Source organism: Phyllostomus hastatus, unplaced genomic scaffold (genome assembly GCF_019186645.2).
Source record: "Phyllostomus hastatus isolate PE091 unplaced genomic scaffold, TTU_PhHast_1.1 phas_contig_65, whole genome shotgun sequence".
Taxonomy (NCBI): domain Eukaryota; kingdom Metazoa; phylum Chordata; class Mammalia; order Chiroptera; family Phyllostomidae; genus Phyllostomus; species Phyllostomus hastatus.
This window is the reverse complement of record NW_025333932.1, coordinates 9493502-9514761: the sequence shown is the minus strand read 5'-3', so window position 1 is coordinate 9514761 and position 21260 is coordinate 9493502. Positions and strand designations below refer to the sequence as shown.

Genomic DNA, 21260 nt, shown 5'->3' with positions numbered 1-21260 from the left:
AGGCTATGAAAAGTGAAATAAAGGAAAATGTACAGGGGGCCAACAATGATGGGAAGGAAACCGGAACTCAAACCAATGGTTTGGAGCAAAAAATAAACCAGAACAGAATGAAGAAATAAGAATTCAAAATATTGAGGAGAGGCTTAGGAGGCTTCAGGACAACTTTAAATGTTCCAGAAACATCCTAGTCATAGGGGTGCCAGAAGCACAAGAGAAAGAGCAAGAAACTGAAAACTTATTTGAATAAAGAATGGAGAACTTCCCCAATCTGGCAAAGGAACTAGACTTCCAGGAAGTCCAAGAAGCTCAGAGAGTCCCAAAGAAGTTGAACCCAAGCAAGCACATACCAAGGCACATCATAATTACATTACCCAAGGTGAAAGATAAGGAGAGAATCTTAAAAGCAGCAAGAGGAAGGGAGACAGTTACCCACAAAGAAGTTCCCATAAGTCTATCAGCTGATTCCTCAAAAGAAACCTTGCAGGCAAGAAGGGGCTGGAAAGAAGTACTCAAAGCCATGAAAGGCAAGGACCTATATCCAAGAATACTCTATCCAGCAAAGCTTTCATTTAGAATGGAAGGGCAGACAAAGTGCTTCCCAGATAATGTCAAGTTAAAGGAGTTCATCATCAACAAGCCCTCGTTATGTAAAATGTTAAAGGGACTTATAAAAAAAAGAAGATGAAAATATGAACAGTAAAATGACAACAAACTCACAACTATCAACAACCAAACCTGAAAAAAGAAACTAAGCAAACAACTAGAACAGGAACAGAATCACAGAAATGGAGATCACAGGGAAAGTTCTCAGCAGGGTGGTAAAAGGAGGAGAATGAATGAAAAGTTACAGGGAATAGGGAGCATAAATGGTAGGTAGAAAATAGACAGGGGGAGGTTAAGAATGGTATAGGAAATGCAGAAACCAAACCCATGGTAAGACCCATGGACCTGATCTAAGTGGGGAGTGGGGGGTGGGGATACTGGTAGGGGGAGAGTGCAGGGCAAAGGGGCATAAAGGCAGGAAAAATAGGACAACTCTTGTAGCATAATCAATAACATATATTTTAAAAAAACACAAAGCTGATTGTGGAAGGGAAAATAAAGGTCCCTGAAACCAAAGAGAAGGAAAAGGAGTAGCCATGTAGCCCATCCTTGCAGAAATTAGGGAAGAGTGCTGGGGACTCTCTGTGGAGTTCCTGCCATTTCCCAATGGTTCCTGGGCCTCTTATTCTGGTTCTCAAACTTATTGTTTTTTTGGTGGATAAGGTGGATTTTTTTATTTATTTTTTTGAGAGAGAAGGGAGGGAGAAAGAGGGAGAGAAACATCACTGTATGGTCTCTTCTCATGTGTCCCTCATCAGGGACCTGGCCCAAAACCCAGGCATGTGCCCTGACTGAGTATCAAACTGGTGTCCCTTTGGTTCTCAGGCCAGCACTCAATCCACTGAGCCACACCAGCCAAGGCTCAAACCCTTTGTTAAAAATAGAAAAGGAGAAGACAGAGTTGGAAAGAGCAGTCAGTAGCTCCTGCAATTCAGTCTTGGGATGGGTGACAGTGTGACCTGCTCCTGCCCCAACACCAGTGTGAAGCAATGGTAACAGCTAGGCTCTGGGTAGGCAGCTAGCTGGACAGCAGTCTACCCAGCAAGCCTCTCTCCTGCAAGGCCCCTAGTGATGCCTGTTCCTGTGACATGCCTATACGGGGTGTTGAGCACTCAATGACTGTAAGGTGCTTTAAGTTCTTTTCCACACTGCTTCAGGAGACTTTGTTTCTATAAGAAAATGGCCTTACCTTTACTACCAAGTCTAAAGATCTTATGACTTGCGAATATTGTAAAGTCTTGTCATGGCATACCAAATGACTGAGCAGTTTTTTTCCCTTGTGTATGAGGTTGACTTAAAAACTTCTGCAGAGTAAATTCCACTGTGTACTCAGTGTTCTAGAAGCATCTTTAGTTGCCAGTCTCTGAAAAAAGGAATTTATCTTTCAATAAAACAATTTTCCAAGAAAGAGTGAACAGCACTTTGGAAAGAACTGTGTATAAGAGGAAATTTCAGATTCTCATCTTAGATTGGAAAAGTAAGATTTGTTTGGTAATTTAGGATCATGGTGGACTCTGGAGAGCCAAATTATAATACTTTTTTATAACTTCATCATGAAATTAATTGAGTAGCCCACCCCCAAAATTGGAAACAATTTGATTTTTTTCTGATTTAGGAATCTGTTTTCCTACTGTACTATCAAGTTTCTATCTCTATGACTTCATTGCTTTTACAAATTATGCAGCACACCTATGATTGAAAGCCACATTTGTCAACACGATGATTAATTTGGCCATGTGGTTTATTAATCCTCGGTTGTGCTGCTTCAGTTGCCCCCCCATTTGAAATGTTCATGTCTCAGGAGGTATAATTTATCTGATATCAGTGTACTACATATGTTTTTGCCTCTTGATATAAACTGCTTTATTGAAATCAGCCTTAGAAAGCTGACTCCAGTCCACAGTGATCATTATCTTATGGGCCTTTATTGGGGTTAACTGGCCAAAATACATGAGCTAGAATAATATCTTCATCTCAGTGAATGATGGGAGTGGTCCTCACTTTTACCACACATTCTCTGCTGCTCAGACTTGTCACCTCCAGCAAAGTGCTGCAAAGCAGCTCACTGGGGTTCAGTATTTCCCCTCACCTTTCTCCCATTTCAGTGAATGATCCAGTTAACATTCAAATCAAACACCTGGGAGCCACCCTGAGTCATCCCTTTCACTCACCTCACAGCCAGTGTCTCAGCTAGTCTGCCAGGTTGACTTCCACTGCCCCAACCATCATTCCAGCCACCATTTCCTCTTCTCTTGGGTCCTAGCAATTCTCTCCTCCCTAGACTCCCTGCTTCTGCTCCCCTTTCCACAATCTATTCTCCAGAGAGGAGATCAGTAATTATTTTTAAAAATATAAATGTCACTAGGCTTGCTTAAGTCCCTCTAGTGACTTCCTTGTCTGGCTGGTTATACTTAGAATAAAATCAGAACCTCCCCCATGTCCTGTAGGACCCCCATGTCTCCTTCTCACACTGATTGGGTCGTTCTTCAAATGGATGAATCCTTCTCTCCCTAATACTATAGGGCACAGGTGGCAGACACAAGGCCTGTGGGCTGAATCCAGCCCTCCACCTTGTTTTATCCAGCCCAGTACCTTGTTTCTACCTGGCAGAAGCACTGAGCTCCCATTTAACTGTTAAGGAGTAATTATATTTATGCAGTCCTAAAATTACCTTCGGCCCTTTGAAGGCAACCATGAGGCTGATATGGCCCCCAATGAAAATGAGTTTGATACCCCTGGTATAGGGTTTTGATGGGATCACTTAACTGCTGGAATTCAGCTTCCTTATCAGTATAATAAAGCTAACAAAACATTGGATTTTCAAAGGGATAAATTCAGGGAGTACATGTGTGTGGTAGTGTGTCGTACATGCGTGGCCCATAGTCCGTGCAGAGTGATCACTGTTAATAGTGTCCCTCCCTATTTTCCAGGAAATCCTCAGAGGAACTGGACATGGACAAAGTGACAGCAGCAATGGTACTAACCAGCCTGTCCACCAGCCCTTTGGTTCGAAGTCCTCCTGTGCGGCCAAATGGTGAGCAAGGGGACGAGCGTAGGGAAGGGCCCCTGGGCACCAAGAGCACCGCCTCCCTTTGAGAGGTCCCATAGGGGTCTCATACCTATTGAATGAAATGAACAGTTAATCCTTGCCATGATCAGAAAGCCAGGGCAAATGTGGGACTCCAGGGTACCACATTCATCCCTCTATCCATTCCACACATACCACCTTGCCAGAACACTTACCTGCAGTACTTTGTCCCTTTTCCCAAGTAAATGGAGTAAATGGTTTAATGAAGTTATTTTCCCAGCATTTTTTGTTTAGTCAGATAGGTAGTTGGATCAAAAAACTTTGAAGATTAAATATTTTGAAAAAGCATTATCCCAGACTCCTCAATCAAACACAATTATTTAGTCCATTCATTCACTCAATATATATTTATTAGGTACTATGCCAGATGGTTTGAGTACATTAATGAGAACAATGTCCATACTCCCATGTAGTGTCCCAATCTCTTTGCAGGGGAAAAAGACTCTCAATCATAGCCATACCAATGGCTAGCATTTACTGACCATTTACTATGTGACAAGTGCTAGGTTTGCTTTATCTCATGTAATTCTCAGAACTCTGTGAGATATCATGATCTCTGTTTTACAGATGAGTAAACTGAGGCACATGGATTAATTGACTTGCAAATAGCAAAGCTGAAATTCTCTTCTATATCTTCCTGATCTCAGATCTGTTATCTTGGTTATGACATATTGTGGACTCATATGATTCACTATGAGAAATCAGGAGGGCAGTGGGAGATGACATCAGAGACCATTAATTGTAGACATTAATCTGAGGCTGCAGCAGAGCTATTAAGTGATTGCCACTGGAAAGTTACAATTGGGTTTATAGGCAAAAACAAAAAAGAACAAAAAAAATATGGTGTCCTGATCATTGATGGTCATAGAGGGGACAGATAGGACATAACTGAGAAATATAAGAAAGGTAGAATCAACAGGACTCAGTGATGGACAAAGAGGATGAAGGAGAGGGAGTTACAGGGTGACTCCCAGGCAGTCGATATGCTTCATCAAGGAGACCCATTCCCTGAGATGGGAACAAAGGCAGAGGAGTACATCTATTGGTGAATGTTTGGGACAAGAGCTGAGGTCACTGAAGAAGACAATAGGTTCAGTTGGAAACATGTTTAGTGGGCAGGACTGAGGCTCACTCAAGGGATGGTGTCTGGGGAGATCTGAGCTATCCAGGTGGAATTGAAAGGCAGCATTTTGAAGGCATGAGAGTAGATGGGATCTCCCTGAGAGAATTGTAGAGAGGTAGTGAGCAAAGAGAAGGAGGGAACTGAGAGGGAAGGGGTGCAGCCCACCATCACTTAAAGGATCAGCAGAGGGGAAAGAACCCAGGAAGAACCTGAGGATGACCAGAGGTAGAGGAGACCTAGAAGAGTGTGGTTTCATGGAAGGCAAGCATCAGATGTGTATTTCAAGGACACATCTGATGCTTCAGAAGCTCATCTGTGAAACAGACTGAATTCTGTATCAAGATGAAGGTCCCTGGAGATCTGGCCAGAGCATTCATAGTGGACCAACCACAGGCAGAAATCAGATTGCAGCTGACTGAAATGTAATGCACTGAGACCACAGAGTGAATGTTACCAACATTGGAACACCATCTCTCAAAAACCAGCCTAGTCAGTTATGAGACCAAGGTATGGTTGGTTCACACATAATCTGGTAGTAAATGTGAGGTGTGAAAATAAATTTGTTGAACAGCCAGTGAATCCTCACCAAAACATATTCCACTCCAACTGTGGATGCAAAGAATGATCAAGGTGTTGGGAAGTCAAATCAAAACCATAAATCAGTAGTACCCACCCCCTGTCATGACCACCACAAGTGGGGGCGAGGCCATCTCATTACACAGAATGGGTGAGCTGACTGTGAGGTGAGCCTGACCAATGCTGGGGAATGGCAGGGCCTTTCTTCTCAGGGCCCCTTTAATAAGCATCCTGACTTAGTCTGCTCAGTGAGGCTATGCCACCAAAGAAAGATTGCAGTTAAAGCAAAACTGAAGAATCCCCAAAACCAATCCTAGCAAAAGAATTATATAAAAGATAAAAAAGTTAATAGTGAAAAAAATTCTTAGGGGTTACAAACAAGTATTTACTTTGTCCCAAGCTGGGCCACCAAATGCAAATACATGGTAGATTTTCATTGCTTTAAAAAAAAAAAAAAAAGAATTGCAGGATTTCATAGAACCCTCAGAGGAGAAAGAATACATTTTAATGTGACCATTATTTTTAATGTGGCATTCTTTTTTAATTGAGAACCTTTTTAATGTTATTTTTTTACCTTGAAAGGTTAGAATGAAAGTAAACCTTTTGCTTCTTCAATGCAAACTTTTGTTAGCATAGTTATAAAGAAAGTAATTCAGTGTTCATTATGGTTTTTAAAAATAACTATCCAACTAATATTCCCAAATTGTCTGATCTTTCATTAAGTCTGCAACAAGCAGCAAATTCTTAACAAGGAAAAGCCATTAATGGTAATAATGATAATGAAGGCATTGGATTTTTAAGAAATATATATTATGACCAGAATTATTGTATGTCAGTAAATTTTTGAAAATTGTTGTGATCCTTTTTGTGCTAGAAAAGGATTGTTTTGTCAGGAAGTGGGTCTGCAAAGAGGGTGAGAGTTCCAGCAGGGCTTGTCTGTATTTTTGCCCAATACTTTTTTTAAGATAAGGAGACACTGCTCTTTAAGAAAGAAAAGTTACAAATTGGTTCTGACTTGTTCCAGAAAAATTCATTTATATCTCACATTATCCTTCTCATTAAATAGTGTTTCTTAAAGGAAATGTCATTCCCAAGTAAGCAAATTAACTTTGGGCATTGACATGAAGTAATGCAACCACATTGCTTTTCAAAAGAAACTGTTGCTTTTCCAAATAAGTTCAATTCTTCATACCTAGCATGAGATTACACAGCAAGTACCACAGAGTTATTTTATTTTACAAGTGTATTCAGTGGTGTATTTATAAGCCTTCTGAGCCTGCCAAAGAGTTTGCCACACCAGGTAATAGTACCTAAGGCCTTACATTAGGCTCCTCTTTGTGTGGTGTTGTATTGAATGGAGCTTTCTTATTTATAAAAGGCCACTTGGGTCTGGTTAGTGCATCTGTATGAGATGCTAATTTGGTTTTCTTAGTGTCAGAAAGATGTGATCCTGCAGAAATGACCATTTGATTCAGTTAGAGCCTCACTTTAATGAGATGGGAAAACTCCCTTCTGCTATTTCAACTTAAAACTTCATTCCTCTAACAGAATTTTTGCTTCACATAGTTGAAGAATATGCTGTAAATCTATAATTGCATGAAGGTAGTCAAGACATTTTTCCAAGAATGCTAGTCCACCATGTGTCCTCACTTCATTACTAATTACACACATGTTAACAGCATTGTTTTAATGAGGCATTTTGGGATTTTGCCCCATTGTACTTATAATAGAGTTTTAATATATTCAAAATGCACATAAATATGGAAGAGAAATTATCCAAAGAGAAAGTCAAGTTTGTACAAAAGCTAATTAAAGTCAGGCGTCTTACATGGTAAAACAAATCTTCAGTGATTAAAAGAACCTCCCCAAAGGCATTCTAACTGGGCAAAGATCTCTCCACATTAGCGAACACTCCATGTTTCCACCACAAGTGGAAAGGTGAAACTCAACAGCTATCTTTCCAGTAATTATTTCCAATCTCAGCTTTGTTGGAAAGAGAGGAGGATTCCTACTACACAGCACCCATATGCACTGAAGGACAAAGAAGACCAACTGGTAGACCATGGTTTGGGCCCGGGTTCACAAACTCATTCCATGGCAAATCACTTAAGTTCCTGGTGCCTCAGGCCCTCGTCTGTAAAATCTGCATGACAGTCCAAGCTCTGAGAGACAGACGTTGTGAGAACAAATGAGATTGTGTGAATGAGCTTCATTGAGTTGGAAAACACCAAATGTAAAGCACTATTATTTCTTTATTAAGGTCAATGGTTTTAGGTAACTATCTGGAAATTATTATTTCTTTTAGATTCTTAAATCTTGCACTAACTTTTTTTATAAACGTATTCCAAAGATCACAGACCTATGATAAATTCCTTTTTTAAAAAGTTAAAATAAGAGATGGGGAAAGGAGGATAATATTGCAAATAATTCCCTCTTAGAAACACCATCAATAAACTCAGAGCTCCCCAAACTTAGTGAATGAGGACAACTTTTCTTTGTTGTTTTCATATCATCTCCACTGTCATCCTAAGAAACACAAAACCACCCACATCAGAACACTGTTAGAAAAACCTGTTATGTGATTAAAAAAGCTCAGTGTTTACAAAGCATAATACACCTTTTTTTGAGGTATGCATACTGCACCCCCAGCCCAAAATGTTGCACATTTTGGGGTGGGCTGCAGGGGCTTTGCAGGGTCCAAGTCTGTCCAGAAGCCTTCCCAGCCCAGCACTCCAGGTGCGCGTGCGCGCTGACGCTGGTTGTCTGGCTTGCAGAGGGCCTCAGCGGATCCTGGAAGGAGGGTGGCGCCCCGTCCAGCAGCTGCGGCAGCGGCTACTGGAGCTGGAGTGCCCCCAGCGACCAGTCCAACCCGTCCACCCCGTCACCACCGCTGTCCGCCGACAGCGCCAAGCCCTTCCGTAGCCCCGCGCCTGACGATGGCATCGACGAGGCTGAGGCCGGCAACCTGCTCTTCGACGAGCCCATCCCAAGGAAAAGAAAGGTCAGCCTCTGCTCCCCGCTCCTGGTCTTTGAAGGCCCACAACAAATCCAGGGTCCTGATCGGAGACAGAGCCACTGAGTGTGGACACTTGTCTTATAAGCATGTATGTTCCCGCCCTCACCAACCCCTCTGGGTCAAGTTGCAACCTGGTGTCAGAGTTGACATAGGTGCCCCAGCTTATCCTGTAAAATAAAATATCCTTTTCTCTTTTCAGCTTCAAAGAGCATATTGAAACAATGTTTCAAATTTTATTTTTAGAAAACCATATGTGAAACATGCATGAAAGCTGACACATACATGTATGTAGTACTCACAGAACAAAAATTGTATTTTACTAAACTAAAAGCTAAAAAAAGAGCTCTAATCAGTTGATTTAATACAGTCATTACACATTTATTTACTCCTCAAAGCTGTCCTGTCTGGTAAGTATCATTTTCCCAACTTGATGAGGTAATTGAAGATCAGGCAGATAAGATGTTGAACCTGCCCTGTCCTGCAGGTTAGAGGGGCCAGGCCTGCCACTCAGACCCAGATCTGCCTGAACCTAAAGCTCATATTCTTTCATTCTCTTCATGTATATTTAAATTCATGCCCACTCACAATTTTTCAAAAGCATTTCTACTTCATAGAATAAAACAATCTACTGCTACATCTAGAAAACATTTTAACATTATTTTTTAAATGGCTATGTCAGTGTGAGGCTGTTATTTTATATATTGGTCTTTTAAGTTATTGTTGGTGGCTTCATTATGAGTGACTATTCACAACCAAAAATCCGAAACAAAATCCTGAGAACTGCAATGCAACCCTTCTCTTTTTATTTTCCCAATTTATTTCAAAGAGGAAAACAAAGAGGTGGCATTGATCCAACACCATCCCTCCCTGCATCTTTGCTAGATTACACAGTATTGTAACTGTGGAGGTTACAAGGACCCTCTCTCTGTTTGGAGAACAGGGGATAAAGGAGGCTCCTGCCCTTCCCAGAGACAGTGCATGAAGATTATTGCTCCACACACCAGTCCATTGGCCAGGGAGCTCGACCTGTTCAGTGTCCTGTGGGTTCCCAAGGAAACGTTTCATTTGTACACTTGTTTGTGTTGTGCCTAGGGGATCTCTTACTGTGGCTCATGGGCAAAAATTCTGTTCTGTGTCATAAAGAAATAACATAATCTGTGAGAAAGGAAGGAGCCCTGATCAGAAATCAAAAGACCCTGGTCAGTGTGGCTCAGTGGACTGAGTGCTGGCCCACAAACCAAAGGTTTGCTGGTTCAATTCCCAGTCAGGGCACATGCCTGGGTTGCAGGCCAGTAGAGGGCACATGAGAGACAACCACACATTGATGTTTCTCTACCTCTCTTTTTCCTTCCCTTCCCCTCTCCTGTCCCTAAAAACAAATAAATAAAATCTTTAAAAAAAAGAAAGAAATCAAAAGAGCCCCATTCTCAACTTAATTTTGCAACACTGAACACTTTAGAAAATTGTTTTCCTTCTCTGGTCATCAGTTTCTTCATCTACAGCACAAACATACAGGTATTATCAACCCTCTCTTAGGACAACCATGAAGATTCAAAGTGACCATAAATAAAAAGGGTTTATAAGCCCTTTCTAAACCAACTAGAACATAACAACATTTTAATAGACATTTTAGGGCCCCTTAACAAAGCCATGATCCTGATTCTCCTGGTTATAGAAGCTCTTGTCTCTTCTGTGTGCCCCCGCCATGGATACCTCACCCATGTTCCACTTACGTAAAAGGAAAGAGAGTGTGAGATGCCCCTAGACAAGCCATCATTGCTTACTATGGTAGTGAAGAAGAAATGCTTGCTGATAATAACTACATTTGCATACTCAGTTACAGTTTATGAAATATATTTAAATGCAGCATTTCATTTAATCATCACAAAAATTCTCAGCATATCCACATCCTCATTTTGAAGAAGAGGCTCATTCAGGTTAGAGGAGTTGCTCAAGGTCTTATAGTTCTTAAAATGTAGTAGAGGTAAGATCAGCTCAGCTGAAATTGCAAAGAGGAAACTCGAGGCAAATTAATTCAAAGCATCCACATTTGCCTCTGCCTGCAGAGGAGACTCATGTGGAGAGAAAATAATCAGAGGCAGCACCAGCCAACATTACCTGGTGCTGGGGGGAGAAGGGAGCAGAGGGTTTGGGAAAAAATGATGGCAGCAAGGGGGACTGCAGGCTGTGTTCAGGGGCTTTCTGCATGAGGCACCTATCACTCAAGATGCTCTTCAGCCAAGGTAGGTGGGAATGTGAGAAAGGGGAAAGAAAGGATTTCTCCCAGCTCTGGAGATTAGTCAACCAACTGCATCCAGCCAAGTTCTAGCAGAATGTTTCCTCTGGAGTTTCAGACAGACTGAAAGGACTTCCCTGGTCATGTGGGCAGGACACTGGGACTGTAGGAAGATGCAGTCCCTATCATGACCACAGAGGATGCAGTGACCCTACATGCAGTCGGGAAGAAAAATCCTATGGACCAATCCCAGGAGATCTCTAAAAAATCAAGACATGCTGATAACTAACTATTAGCTAACTATTAATATGCTTTTTCTCCATCTCAGATTCCAGATTTCCCCATTCCACAAAAGAATCAAACAGTTTGTGCTTGGGAATTAGCACTCCAGCTCCAAGTAATGTGACCTTAAGCAAGTCACTTGACTTCTCTAAGCCTCTGTTTCCTCATCTGTAAAATACAGGTCATGGCAGCACCAAAAAGATGGGGTTGCTGTGAGGGTTCTGTGAGCAGTAAATGCTGGCTGCTCATATTTTGCATTGACAACAGACTGAATGGAAATGTGAGAAGTATGGGTGTGCAGAGAACGGAATACTTGCCTCCATCCTCCAGCCTGCCTCCATCATAAACTGAGCCCCTCAGTATTTCAGTATACCCTGGGCCCCTCAGACACCTTGGCTATATTTCAGGTTAATGGGGACCCCAGCCTACAATCCAGTGAGGGATGAGGGCAGCAGTGACAGTGGCAGAAACTGAGGCCAGACAAAGAAACCCAGCTCAGGGCTCTCTGACTTCCAGAACAAGCACAGCAACTCAGAGGCAGTCACAGAATTCCAGGCTTCTTCATTTTCACCTCTTTCACAGGTGTCTGGACCATGGACCATTTTACCTGTGGACTGAGGAGATGCTCAAGTCACAAGAAAAAGCATCAAGTTAGCATAACAATTGTTCAGGACTAAACAATGAACTAATCAGTGTCTCAGTCTTTCAGTCCCAGAAAGAAAAGTCACTCACTAAATTGCGAATGATGGTTCTGAAAAGCTAGCAGACCCATGTGGCCCTTATGTCCTCATCTCAGTGCTGGCTTCATTCCTAGCATTCCCCTGAGCACAGCCTTGTGCAGGAAAACCTGCTGCTTCAGAAATAGGCCCATCAGGCAAGATGTAGGCAGAGCAATACTAAGAAAGCAACTCAGGTCACACTGAGTGGATGTCACAGTGATGACACCGCACAGCCAGCCAGAGCAGGGCGGGTGGATCAGGGTAAAGACTGTGATCTAGGCAACTTAGTGACAGCCTTGTAGAATAATCTGCCACCCCAGCAGTATATGGGGTTGGAGCATGTGGAGGACTTCAGAAGTCATGCAGTTCAGGGCCAACTTCTCTACCTCACAAGATTGTTTGATCATGTCTACAAATGGGCAGAAGTCCCCAAAGATGAGAGGCACTCTTAGAATCCACTGATTGAGAAAACACATAGTCACTGCAGATTTGTATAAATTCAGGGAAGCTTTTGTTGTTTTTAAAGAAGTCATTTAAAATCAACTTTAGGCATAATCTTTGTGCAATAAAATGAACCTGTTTTAAGTATACAGTTCAGTGAGTTTTGGCAAGTTTCTACACCTGGGTAATGAGCACTCTAATCTAGGCCAGCCTATTGGCGACCCTCTCCAGTCAGACACTCCTTGCACCTTGTAAACAGGCCTCCCCAAGCTGACAATAGATGAATTGTGCATGTTGTGGAACTTAAACTAAATGGAATAACATACCATGCACTTTTGGGTGTACAAAATTCCAAGTGGAATTAATAGTGGAATAGTTAACAGGAACTTACCATGTGTTGCTTGTAGGAACACAAAATAATGCAACCACTTTGTAAAACAGTTTGCCAGTTTCTTGTAAAGTAAATCACTCCTAGAATATTTACCTAAGAAATAAAAAAACCTGTGTCCACAGAAGAACTTGTAGACAAGTGTTCATAGCAGTTTTATTTATCATCACCCCGAACTGGAAACAACCCAAATGTCCATAAACAAGGAAATGGATAAACAAAATGCGGCATGTTCCTTCAGTGGAATGTCACCACACAACGGACAGGAACAAACCACCAATTCACGAAACAATGGGTGAAGCTCAAAGTCATTATGCTGAGGTAAAGAACAACATCTGTAAACAGTGCGTGTAGGTAGGAGATGTTTCATCAATGGTTCATATACATTTGAATTCACCCATCACTGTGCATTAACCTCACACACTTCACAGACCCAAAATATCCATCTTCTTCAGTGTTCCTGTTTTACAAATAAAGAAATAAAGCCCCAAAGTGGTGAGATGACATGTATAAGGTTGCTTTCCCAATAAAGAAAAGGACTGGAATCCCTGTCAGCTTCTAGGCATTTATGATTTTTTAAATACATCTGTTCATTTCTCAGTCTTTTGGAAACTGCTGAGGGTCTGTGTGGACCTCTTGATTCTGAGAGGGTTATTGAAGCTTCTGCCAAGCAGTGTGGGTTCCTCCCCCATAAGGCCAGTTGAGGGCCATGTGTAATGCAGCAAACCCACCTGTGCAATATAACCAAATGCCCCCTTCTTTCAAGGACCTGGTCCTCTTGGTAGGCTTGGGTATATGAGCCTCCAACCCCAACAGACACCTATACGCATATGCACACATGTATACATATATACACACCCTAATCTCCATGTAAGACATACCTTAGGATCTTCTTAGTTGCCTCAGGAAAGTCAACTTGGTATCAACCCCAGGCTGCTATTGCTAAACTGGACAGTCAAGTAAGTTCTGGAATATAACTTTAATTGGACTTATCCTAAGGCGTGAGTATAGGTATGAGTATTCTTCAAAATGCAGGTGTGTCTCCTCCCTTGGAATTAAAGGTGATCAATCATCTTGTCAGTCCTGTGTATTATTCTGGGCTCTGTGAGGAAGGTAGAAGACACTTTATAAATCCTAAGGAGGAAACAATTCATACCAGGGCCAAGGCTTACCATGAAAAAGACAGTGACGGCATCCTGGACCAGGACCTCAGCCTCCAACCCTAAGGCAGTTGGTGTCAGTGACAGTCCAGAAGCTTCTACAATGGTAGAGAGCCTCCAGGCAGCTGTCCCTTGTTGTCCTGAGCCACAGCACTAAAGCCAGTGTTTCTGCAGATCTTGCCTGGAGCCACACGTTGGGCATGTGTCTCTGCTCATTGCTGCAGGGAGCTTCGGCTGCCCCTGGCATGGCTGTGAGTATCAGATCAGGCACATGTGATCCCAGTGACAGTGGCCTCCTCCTCCAGATCTTCAGTCTCCTGAACTTGGGTCGAGCTGCCAGGAGAAGCCAGGGTTGAATCACAGGTGGTCACACTCAGACTGGGCGGCTGTGACTCTGCCAGCAGCTGCACTTGGTTTGGCTGCCTGGGACAGGCTTGGGCCTGTGTGGCAAGCCCAGCATTGTTTACTTAGCTGTTTTCTCCTGTTTCCTCCCACAGCAAGAGCAAGTTGGCTGTTTGTAGACAAGGACTTGTCTTCATTGGATGTAGTTAGGGGACTTTGACAAGTACTTGACTACCATTTAAGGGACCTTCTGGTTTGATGCAGAACATCTTCACCTATGTACAGACCCTTGGTTTCATTCAAGTTGATCTAATCATGCATGCACTACAGGGTTACTTCCATTTTTAGAGAAATAACTTTTTAAAAAATTAAAAATAGGGTAATTTTTATATGTGGAAATTAATGTAAAGATAAGATACCCCTACCCAATGTTTCCACCACGCAAGAATACATACTTATTTGCATTACATACATCTCCCCCACACACAAAAATCATGTTGTTCGTATTCTTTTATAACCTACTTTTCCCTGTATTCATTAGGTTCTGGCAGGAAGCAGGTGATGTACTCAGAGGAATAATTAAAAAGAGTTTGATGAAGAGGCTCTTTACAAAAGTGCAGACAGGGTTGAGGAAAACCCAGAAGGGTGGTGTGGTATCCCAGAAGCTAACTACCAGGCAAGGTCATTACCACCCCAAGGCCCAGGAGATGAGTAAAGAGAGGGGTTTCCAGAACTCAGAAAGTTACCAAAACTCTGGAAATACTAGCAGAAGTGGTAGTTTTCAGAGGAGAAATGCAGCCACTGCCTACCTGTGGCCAGGCTGAAGGGAAGCTGGGGGAATCCATAGCCTCCCGTCTCTCAGGGGCCAGCCCCAACCTGAGACCCACAGGCAAGGGGCCCACTGATACACCAGGTCAACCTCCATGGCACAGAGCAGGTAGAGAGAGTTTTGAATAGCACAGTTTCATCATTTGAAAAATGGGCAGGAAGCACTCATAATGTGAGGATTTGTCCATTAATATTGTGAAGTCACTAAATGCTTTAAATAATAAAAGTAAGGAAAAAATGTGTTGGGACAATGTAAAGACAATATTGATACATGTGTTTCCATTTTAATATAACTTCTTCTCCCATTTCTAGAACTCCATGAAGGTGATGTTCAAATGCCTCTGGAAAAACTGTGGGAAGGTGCTGAGTACTGCAGTAGGGATCCAGAAACACATCCGGACCATTCACCTTGGGTGAGGCCACCCTCCCTTCAGCGCTTGGTGTGGGCTTCTCTAGTGCCCGCTCACAGGCAGGACCCACCAAGCTGTGCCTTCAAAGTTCTGAACACAGGAAGGGCTTGGGCTTGCTGTGTCTTCCTAATCACTGCAGATAAGAGGCCTATACCACATAGTGGGAGGATCATGGGTGCAAAGTGTACTTGGCTGAGAGATGTTAGGTGAGTCACCACTCTGAGGTTAATAATACAATTCACCCAACAGGGGGGTCATATACAAAGGTCAAAAATAAAACATAGTGAAAGTGATTTGTCAAAAAGACAACACTAGGGTAGGATAGGACCCCTCTGAAATTGTCTGTAAAATTAAATGTGCATTTTATCCCCTTAGAGGCATACAGAGCCTAAAAAGGTTTTAAGCACCATGTGTCAATCACAGCTGCTCTTGCCATTGTTATGATGCCTGATGACTTGGCTCTGTCATTTTCTACACTTTTCCTTGTGTTTTATAAAAACCTTTCTAGAGAAATACAAGACAAATCTTTGGGAGCCATGGTGATAAGCAGCCATACCATTTGCAGTGATGGTTTCCCAGCCTTGTCCTTTGGGCTATGGGTCTCTCTTGTCTAGGGATATGGGACTGAAAAGGGACCTTATGAAGCTTTAAGTCATGGCCAGTGCGCAGACAGCAACCAAATGCTTGTACACACAGAGGAGTCCTTTCAACAAGATGAGTGTTAAGAAACAGACACTACAGTCACTTTGCTCAGCAAGGAATAATTTTAGGAATTGCATCATCCATAAAAGTGTTATAAAAAGAAAAAAAATGGGTTCTAGGTTATTTTGCTCACCTGCATGGGTGGGGTCCTTCAATGACTAGAGAGAAGTAGGAACGTCCTCCCCAATCAGTGAGGCTGATGCCTGTGGCACAGTCAGTCCCTCCCAGAGCAGAGCATAGAGGTCACCAGGCAGATCATCCAGTGGGTGTGGCCCAGCAAGGCTGGGCTTCCAATCCCCTTGCCAGGAGGTCTGCCCTGAAGCACTGTGGGCAGACACACCATTTCTGTAACTGAAGACTTTGGGAAAGAAATCCTGCAGTGTCTCCCCTTTTACCTCATCATCAGGATGACCCACAATGGAAATAGCTCAGCATTATTTAGAGGTCTAGTGAGAATTTCCCATAGCTACAGTCAGGAGGTAGGGTGTTTGTTTTCAAGTCCATCTGCCCAGAAAATTGTACCCTGTTCAGCATCATGCGGAAGCTGGTGCTATATTCTTGCCTGTAGACTAAGTGGTACCACATAGTTTCCTTTGAGCTCCTGGGTGCTCTCCCCCTGGGTGAAGTTCACAGTGCAGTCACTGTATTTGCTTCCTAGGGGTTCCCCTTTTACTCAGTGCTCTAAAATGGCTTTGGGGATTAGCGTTCACAGCCTGCCAGTAATCCCAGGAACAGGCCTGGGTTCGCAGGAGTTCTCAGACAAGAGAGAAGAATTGCCTTTGCCCTAGCCCATGAGCTCAATTTTGTGACTATAAGACAATGGGACATATTTAATGCATGTGGGTTGTGGATGCCAAAGCCCAAAGAAACTATGTCTTCATCTGGGTCATGCAGTGCACACCAGCCAATTTAGAAAGTACTGTTTTTCTCCAAACCATCCCTCTGTTCTTGTGTTCTGGGGCTCATCCTGACTTATCCCCAGGTGGACGCACCCTCTCCCCCAGCCTGTGTGTAGGACTTGGCAGCAACCAGTAGCAACTCGGCCTGCCCTTGACTGGAAAGGAAATGGGAACAGGAATGGAACAGACAGATGCGCATTCTTCATCCTATTCTCTGGGGTCTTCTGTGGGGTGCCATCAAAAAACCGTGGCCACCCAGACCTGAGACAGCACAGACACTTCCCCAGACACTCTGCCTGAGCATTCAGCGGACATGAACCAGAGCTGGGAGAAGCCACATATTTGGCCAAAGAGAAAGGTTAAGAAAGGGGGGTTTTTATTCTAGGTTGTCTAAAGGGATCATAAGTGGGAAACAGTTTATTACAAGTGAGTGATCTATCCTTGAAATGTGGGAGACCCCACGGGAGGGAGACACACAGCCCTTGCTCAGCCACCCCTTAAAGCCAGGTTACTAGACACACACCACTTCTTTAGCAATTAACACTTGGAATAAATGTGTTCTATGGTTTAGACAGTTATTTTAATTTACTTAAAATGTGCTGTGAAAAACTTCCATGGTTCAGGGAGAGCTTTGAAAGCACAAGACACTTTCCTGCCTTCTGACATATACCTCATTCTGATTTCGTAAGCACAGTGTTCTTCTCACCGGTCAGAAACACTTCTCACTGTCTCATTGCTCACTTAGCCCTCACCACCAGCAGGCACTGTGTTACCCCGTTTGCTCAGTGAGAACCTCACTCACAGCTCCATAGCACAGGATTTGAAACTGAGACACCTGACTCCAGAATTCATGCTCGTCATCACCATGCCAAACAGCATCAGCCTCATTCATCCATTCAACAGTAAATAGGCACCTACTGTATGCCATATATGCTGATATGTGTGGAGCCTCGAGAGGATGAGCAGCAACACATAGCCCTAGAGAATGTTGTAAAGGAGGCAACAGAGGTTAAAACATTAAAAAATGTATAAAGTAATTTAATAAAATAAATTAAATAAAATGAATACCCTTCAGAGGGACCATGGAGGATCTAACACTCAGGAGTGAAGTGCTAATCCTAACCTTCAACATACATCCAAAACTTGACCTCTCATCACTTCCAATACCCCACCCACCAGCCACTGTTGGCACTCATCTGGGTCTTTGATGTTGAGGGATCTGTTTAAGAAGCCACTGAGATTCCTCAAAGCCCCAGTGGCTTTCATCACATTCAGAACACAACTTGAAGCACTTCCTGTGGGCTGCAAAGCCCTCTGTGACCTTGCCTCTGTCTTCTCTTCTCCTACCACTCTCTACTATCCCTCACCCCAGTCACTGGCCTCTGCCCTTCACAGAAGACCCCAAGCCACCCCCACCCCTGGCCTTCATTGCTCCTCACTGTGCATTAGTCTTCCTGCAATCTGGCATGCATTCCCTCTCACCTCACCTGAGTCTCTGCTCAAATCACCTTCTCAGAGAAGCTACCTCTGAACTCAGTTTAAAACATGCCCCATCCCCATCACTTACCCTGCTTAAGGACACTCTTATGCTTCTTAATTTTTCTTTCTAGGATTTATTACTACCTGGTACATTAAATACCTGTTTATTTATGGGTTCCTTATCTGCCTCTTCCAGTAGATTTAATTTCCATCAGGACAGAGTCCATCCATAATTTGTCCACTATGCTATTAAGAGACCCTAGAAGGTGTTGGCACATAGTAGATTCTCAATAAATTGTTGAATAGGTGATTGGTTGGTTGGTTACACAGATTGCTCTAAGAGGTCAAGGAGGTCTTTCTTGGAAGTGGACAGTTTAGTGTTGCAGAGTAAGAGTTTTTCAGGTAGACAAGAGAAAGGAAAAACCTTCCAGATATAGGAAACAGCATGTGCAAGATGGTTTAGTCTGATTGTTTTGCTGTCCTTTGCACTAGGCGTGTTGGGGACTCCGATTATAGTGATGGTGAAGAGGACTTCTACTACACAGAGATCAAGCTCAACACAGACTCAGTGGCAGATGGACTGGGTAGCCTGGCCCCAGCTTCACCATCCCAGTCCCTGGCTTCGCCACCCACCTTCCCCATCCTGGATTCAAGCCGAACAGAAACCCCTTGTGCCAAAACTGAAACTAAACTGATGACGCCCTTGAGCCGCTCAGCCCCCACCACCCTCTACCTCGTGCACACCGACCATGCTTACCAGGTGATGTGCCAGGGATCCTGAGTAGCAATTGGCTCCTCACCAAAAGCAGTCCCATTCTCCCCTAGGAATAGAAAAGCAACATCACACACAGTAACCCAGTAGCTGAGTTCATTTTTTTCTTTTTCTCCTTTTAAAGCCAAGATCTCACAGAGAGGACCCTCTGGGTTCTTGGAATCCCCAGAATTGACTGGATATCCCTTAGAGGCAATTATGAGGATTACAATCCTTAGTAGTATAAAGGCCTCAGAAAGATGCCTGACACATGCTATAAGTGAAATAACAAGAAAGGTGAGCACTGAAAAGCATTGGTATAGTGACAGAATAGCTCTGTACCCCAAATCTGGGATTGTATGCCCTGCTTCTGAGTTGGCAAGCAACCCTCTCACACTAGACAGGTGAATGTCAGTGTTCCCCATGTCAGTAGTGTCCTCATCCCCTGGGAACGTGGGAGACGTCAATTCTTGGGGCATCCGGACCCACTGGACTAGAAGCTGGGGTGGGCCCAAAGCCTGTGCTATGACAGGCCCTCCAGGAGACTGCTTTACTCTGAAGTCTGATAAGGCCTTACAGATAAATCATCAAACAGAGGACATGGCTGAAGTTCCTTGACCCCAGCAGTTATTTACTTTTTTAATTGGTTTGTTTTAATAAAATGTTAATGCACTCAAATTTTAAGAAAACATTTTATCTATAATTCTCAACTACCTTATATAACTTTGAAAAGAGAAATCTGCCTTGGCTGGTGCAGCTCAGTGGATTGAGCATTGGCCTGCAAACCAAAGGTCGTTGTCTATTCCTGGTCAAGGCACTTGCCTGCTTTGTGGGCCTGGTCCCCAGTTAGGGGTGTGCAAGAGGCAACCAGTTGATGCTTCTCTCACACACCCATGTTTCTCCTCCTCTTTTGCCCCCTCCTCCCCTCTCTCTAAAAACAAATACATAAAAGCTTTTAGAAAATTAAAAAAAAAAAAAGAAATCTCCTTTATATACAAAGTGGGGCAAAAGATTTGTGGTTGTTCATATAGAAAATAATGCAATAATTAATAAATAATGAAAAAACCTGTGTTTTGTGTACTCACAACTATAAATGTATTTTTGCCCTACCCTATATTTGTAGTTGTGTTCTCCCATACCTGTGCTTCATACACACCAACCATGCTTACAAGGTGACATGCAAGGGACCCTGAGTGACAATTTATCCCTGACCAAAAGCAGTCACATTCTGACCTATGAGTGGAAAGACATTACACACTGTATATAACTCTGTAGCTGAATTCACTTCTTTCCTTTTTTTCCTTTTAAAGCCAAGTAGGAAAAGTTAAATTGAATTGTTTTCATCAAAAAGTTAAATCAAATTTTTCCATTATTCTCCTATTGTCAGGTATCTTACCTTTTAGTCTGTCCAGTTTTTTCACTATCATTAATAACTTCACTATGAATATGTCTGTGCCAGTAGCTTTTTCTTTTCTTTGAATTCACAGGAGGGTAGTTACTGAGTCAGAGGATACAACCTAAACAGTTATGGCTCCTTCTAAGTATCGCCAAAATATTGTTCAAATGGTACCAGAGACATAACCACTGTCATCAGCAACTGTAGTTATCATTAGAAAAACTTAATCTGTAGAGGAAGAATTTGGCCACTTATTTAGTAGACTTAAACTCAAGAACAATGGAATGGAGCTAATTATTCAATTAGATGGTACAATAAATATTACTGCTGACTCTTGTTATGTTGGTCAAAGGAATTATTTATTTCTTTGTTCTTGTTTGTCAATGTTGCACTTAGGTCCAAAATAATGAGCTTGAACAAACTTAATAAAATTATTTTCTTCATCTATAAAATGGTTTGGAACATACACTCAGTGATCCAGAAGGTGCATCCTAAACCCTGTGTTCATAATATTGGGATTTCTTTGTTTATAGGTATTATAAATGTTCAGCATAGAAAACACTAAAAATGGAGACAAGGAAATGTGGAACAGAATGACAGTGGCCAGAGGGGAGGAGGAGGGGAATAGTGGAAAGAAGGGGGATTAATCAAAGAACATGTATGAATGACCCATGGACATGGACAATGGTGTGGGGATGGACTGTGGGAGTGGGGGCATGGGCAGGACAGAGGAGGGCAAAAGGGAAAAAATTGGAACAACTGTAATAGAATAAACAAAAAAATTAAAAATACTAAAAACAGAAACAGAGAAAGAAAATTTA

General features: G+C 42.7%; 1 protein-coding gene across 2 annotated transcripts in view; it reads left to right on the top strand.

Annotated features, from left to right (window-relative positions):
• The window catches only part of ZNF704 (zinc finger protein 704), a 172174-nt gene that overhangs the window by 126169 nt on the left and 24745 nt on the right, over positions 1–21260 (top strand). For both annotated transcript variants that reach the window (XR_006786957.1, XM_045849393.1), the window contains exons 3-6: positions 3534–3637; positions 8165–8391; positions 15115–15215; positions 18785–19052. Coding sequence is in view for 1 of the 2 variants with exons in the window: in XM_045849393.1 (XP_045705349.1) it covers positions 3534–3637; positions 8165–8391; positions 15115–15215; positions 18785–19052 (700 nt within the window). In the remaining variant the exon portion in view is untranslated. The remainder of the gene's footprint in view (positions 1–3533; positions 3638–8164; positions 8392–15114; positions 15216–18784; positions 19053–21260) is intronic.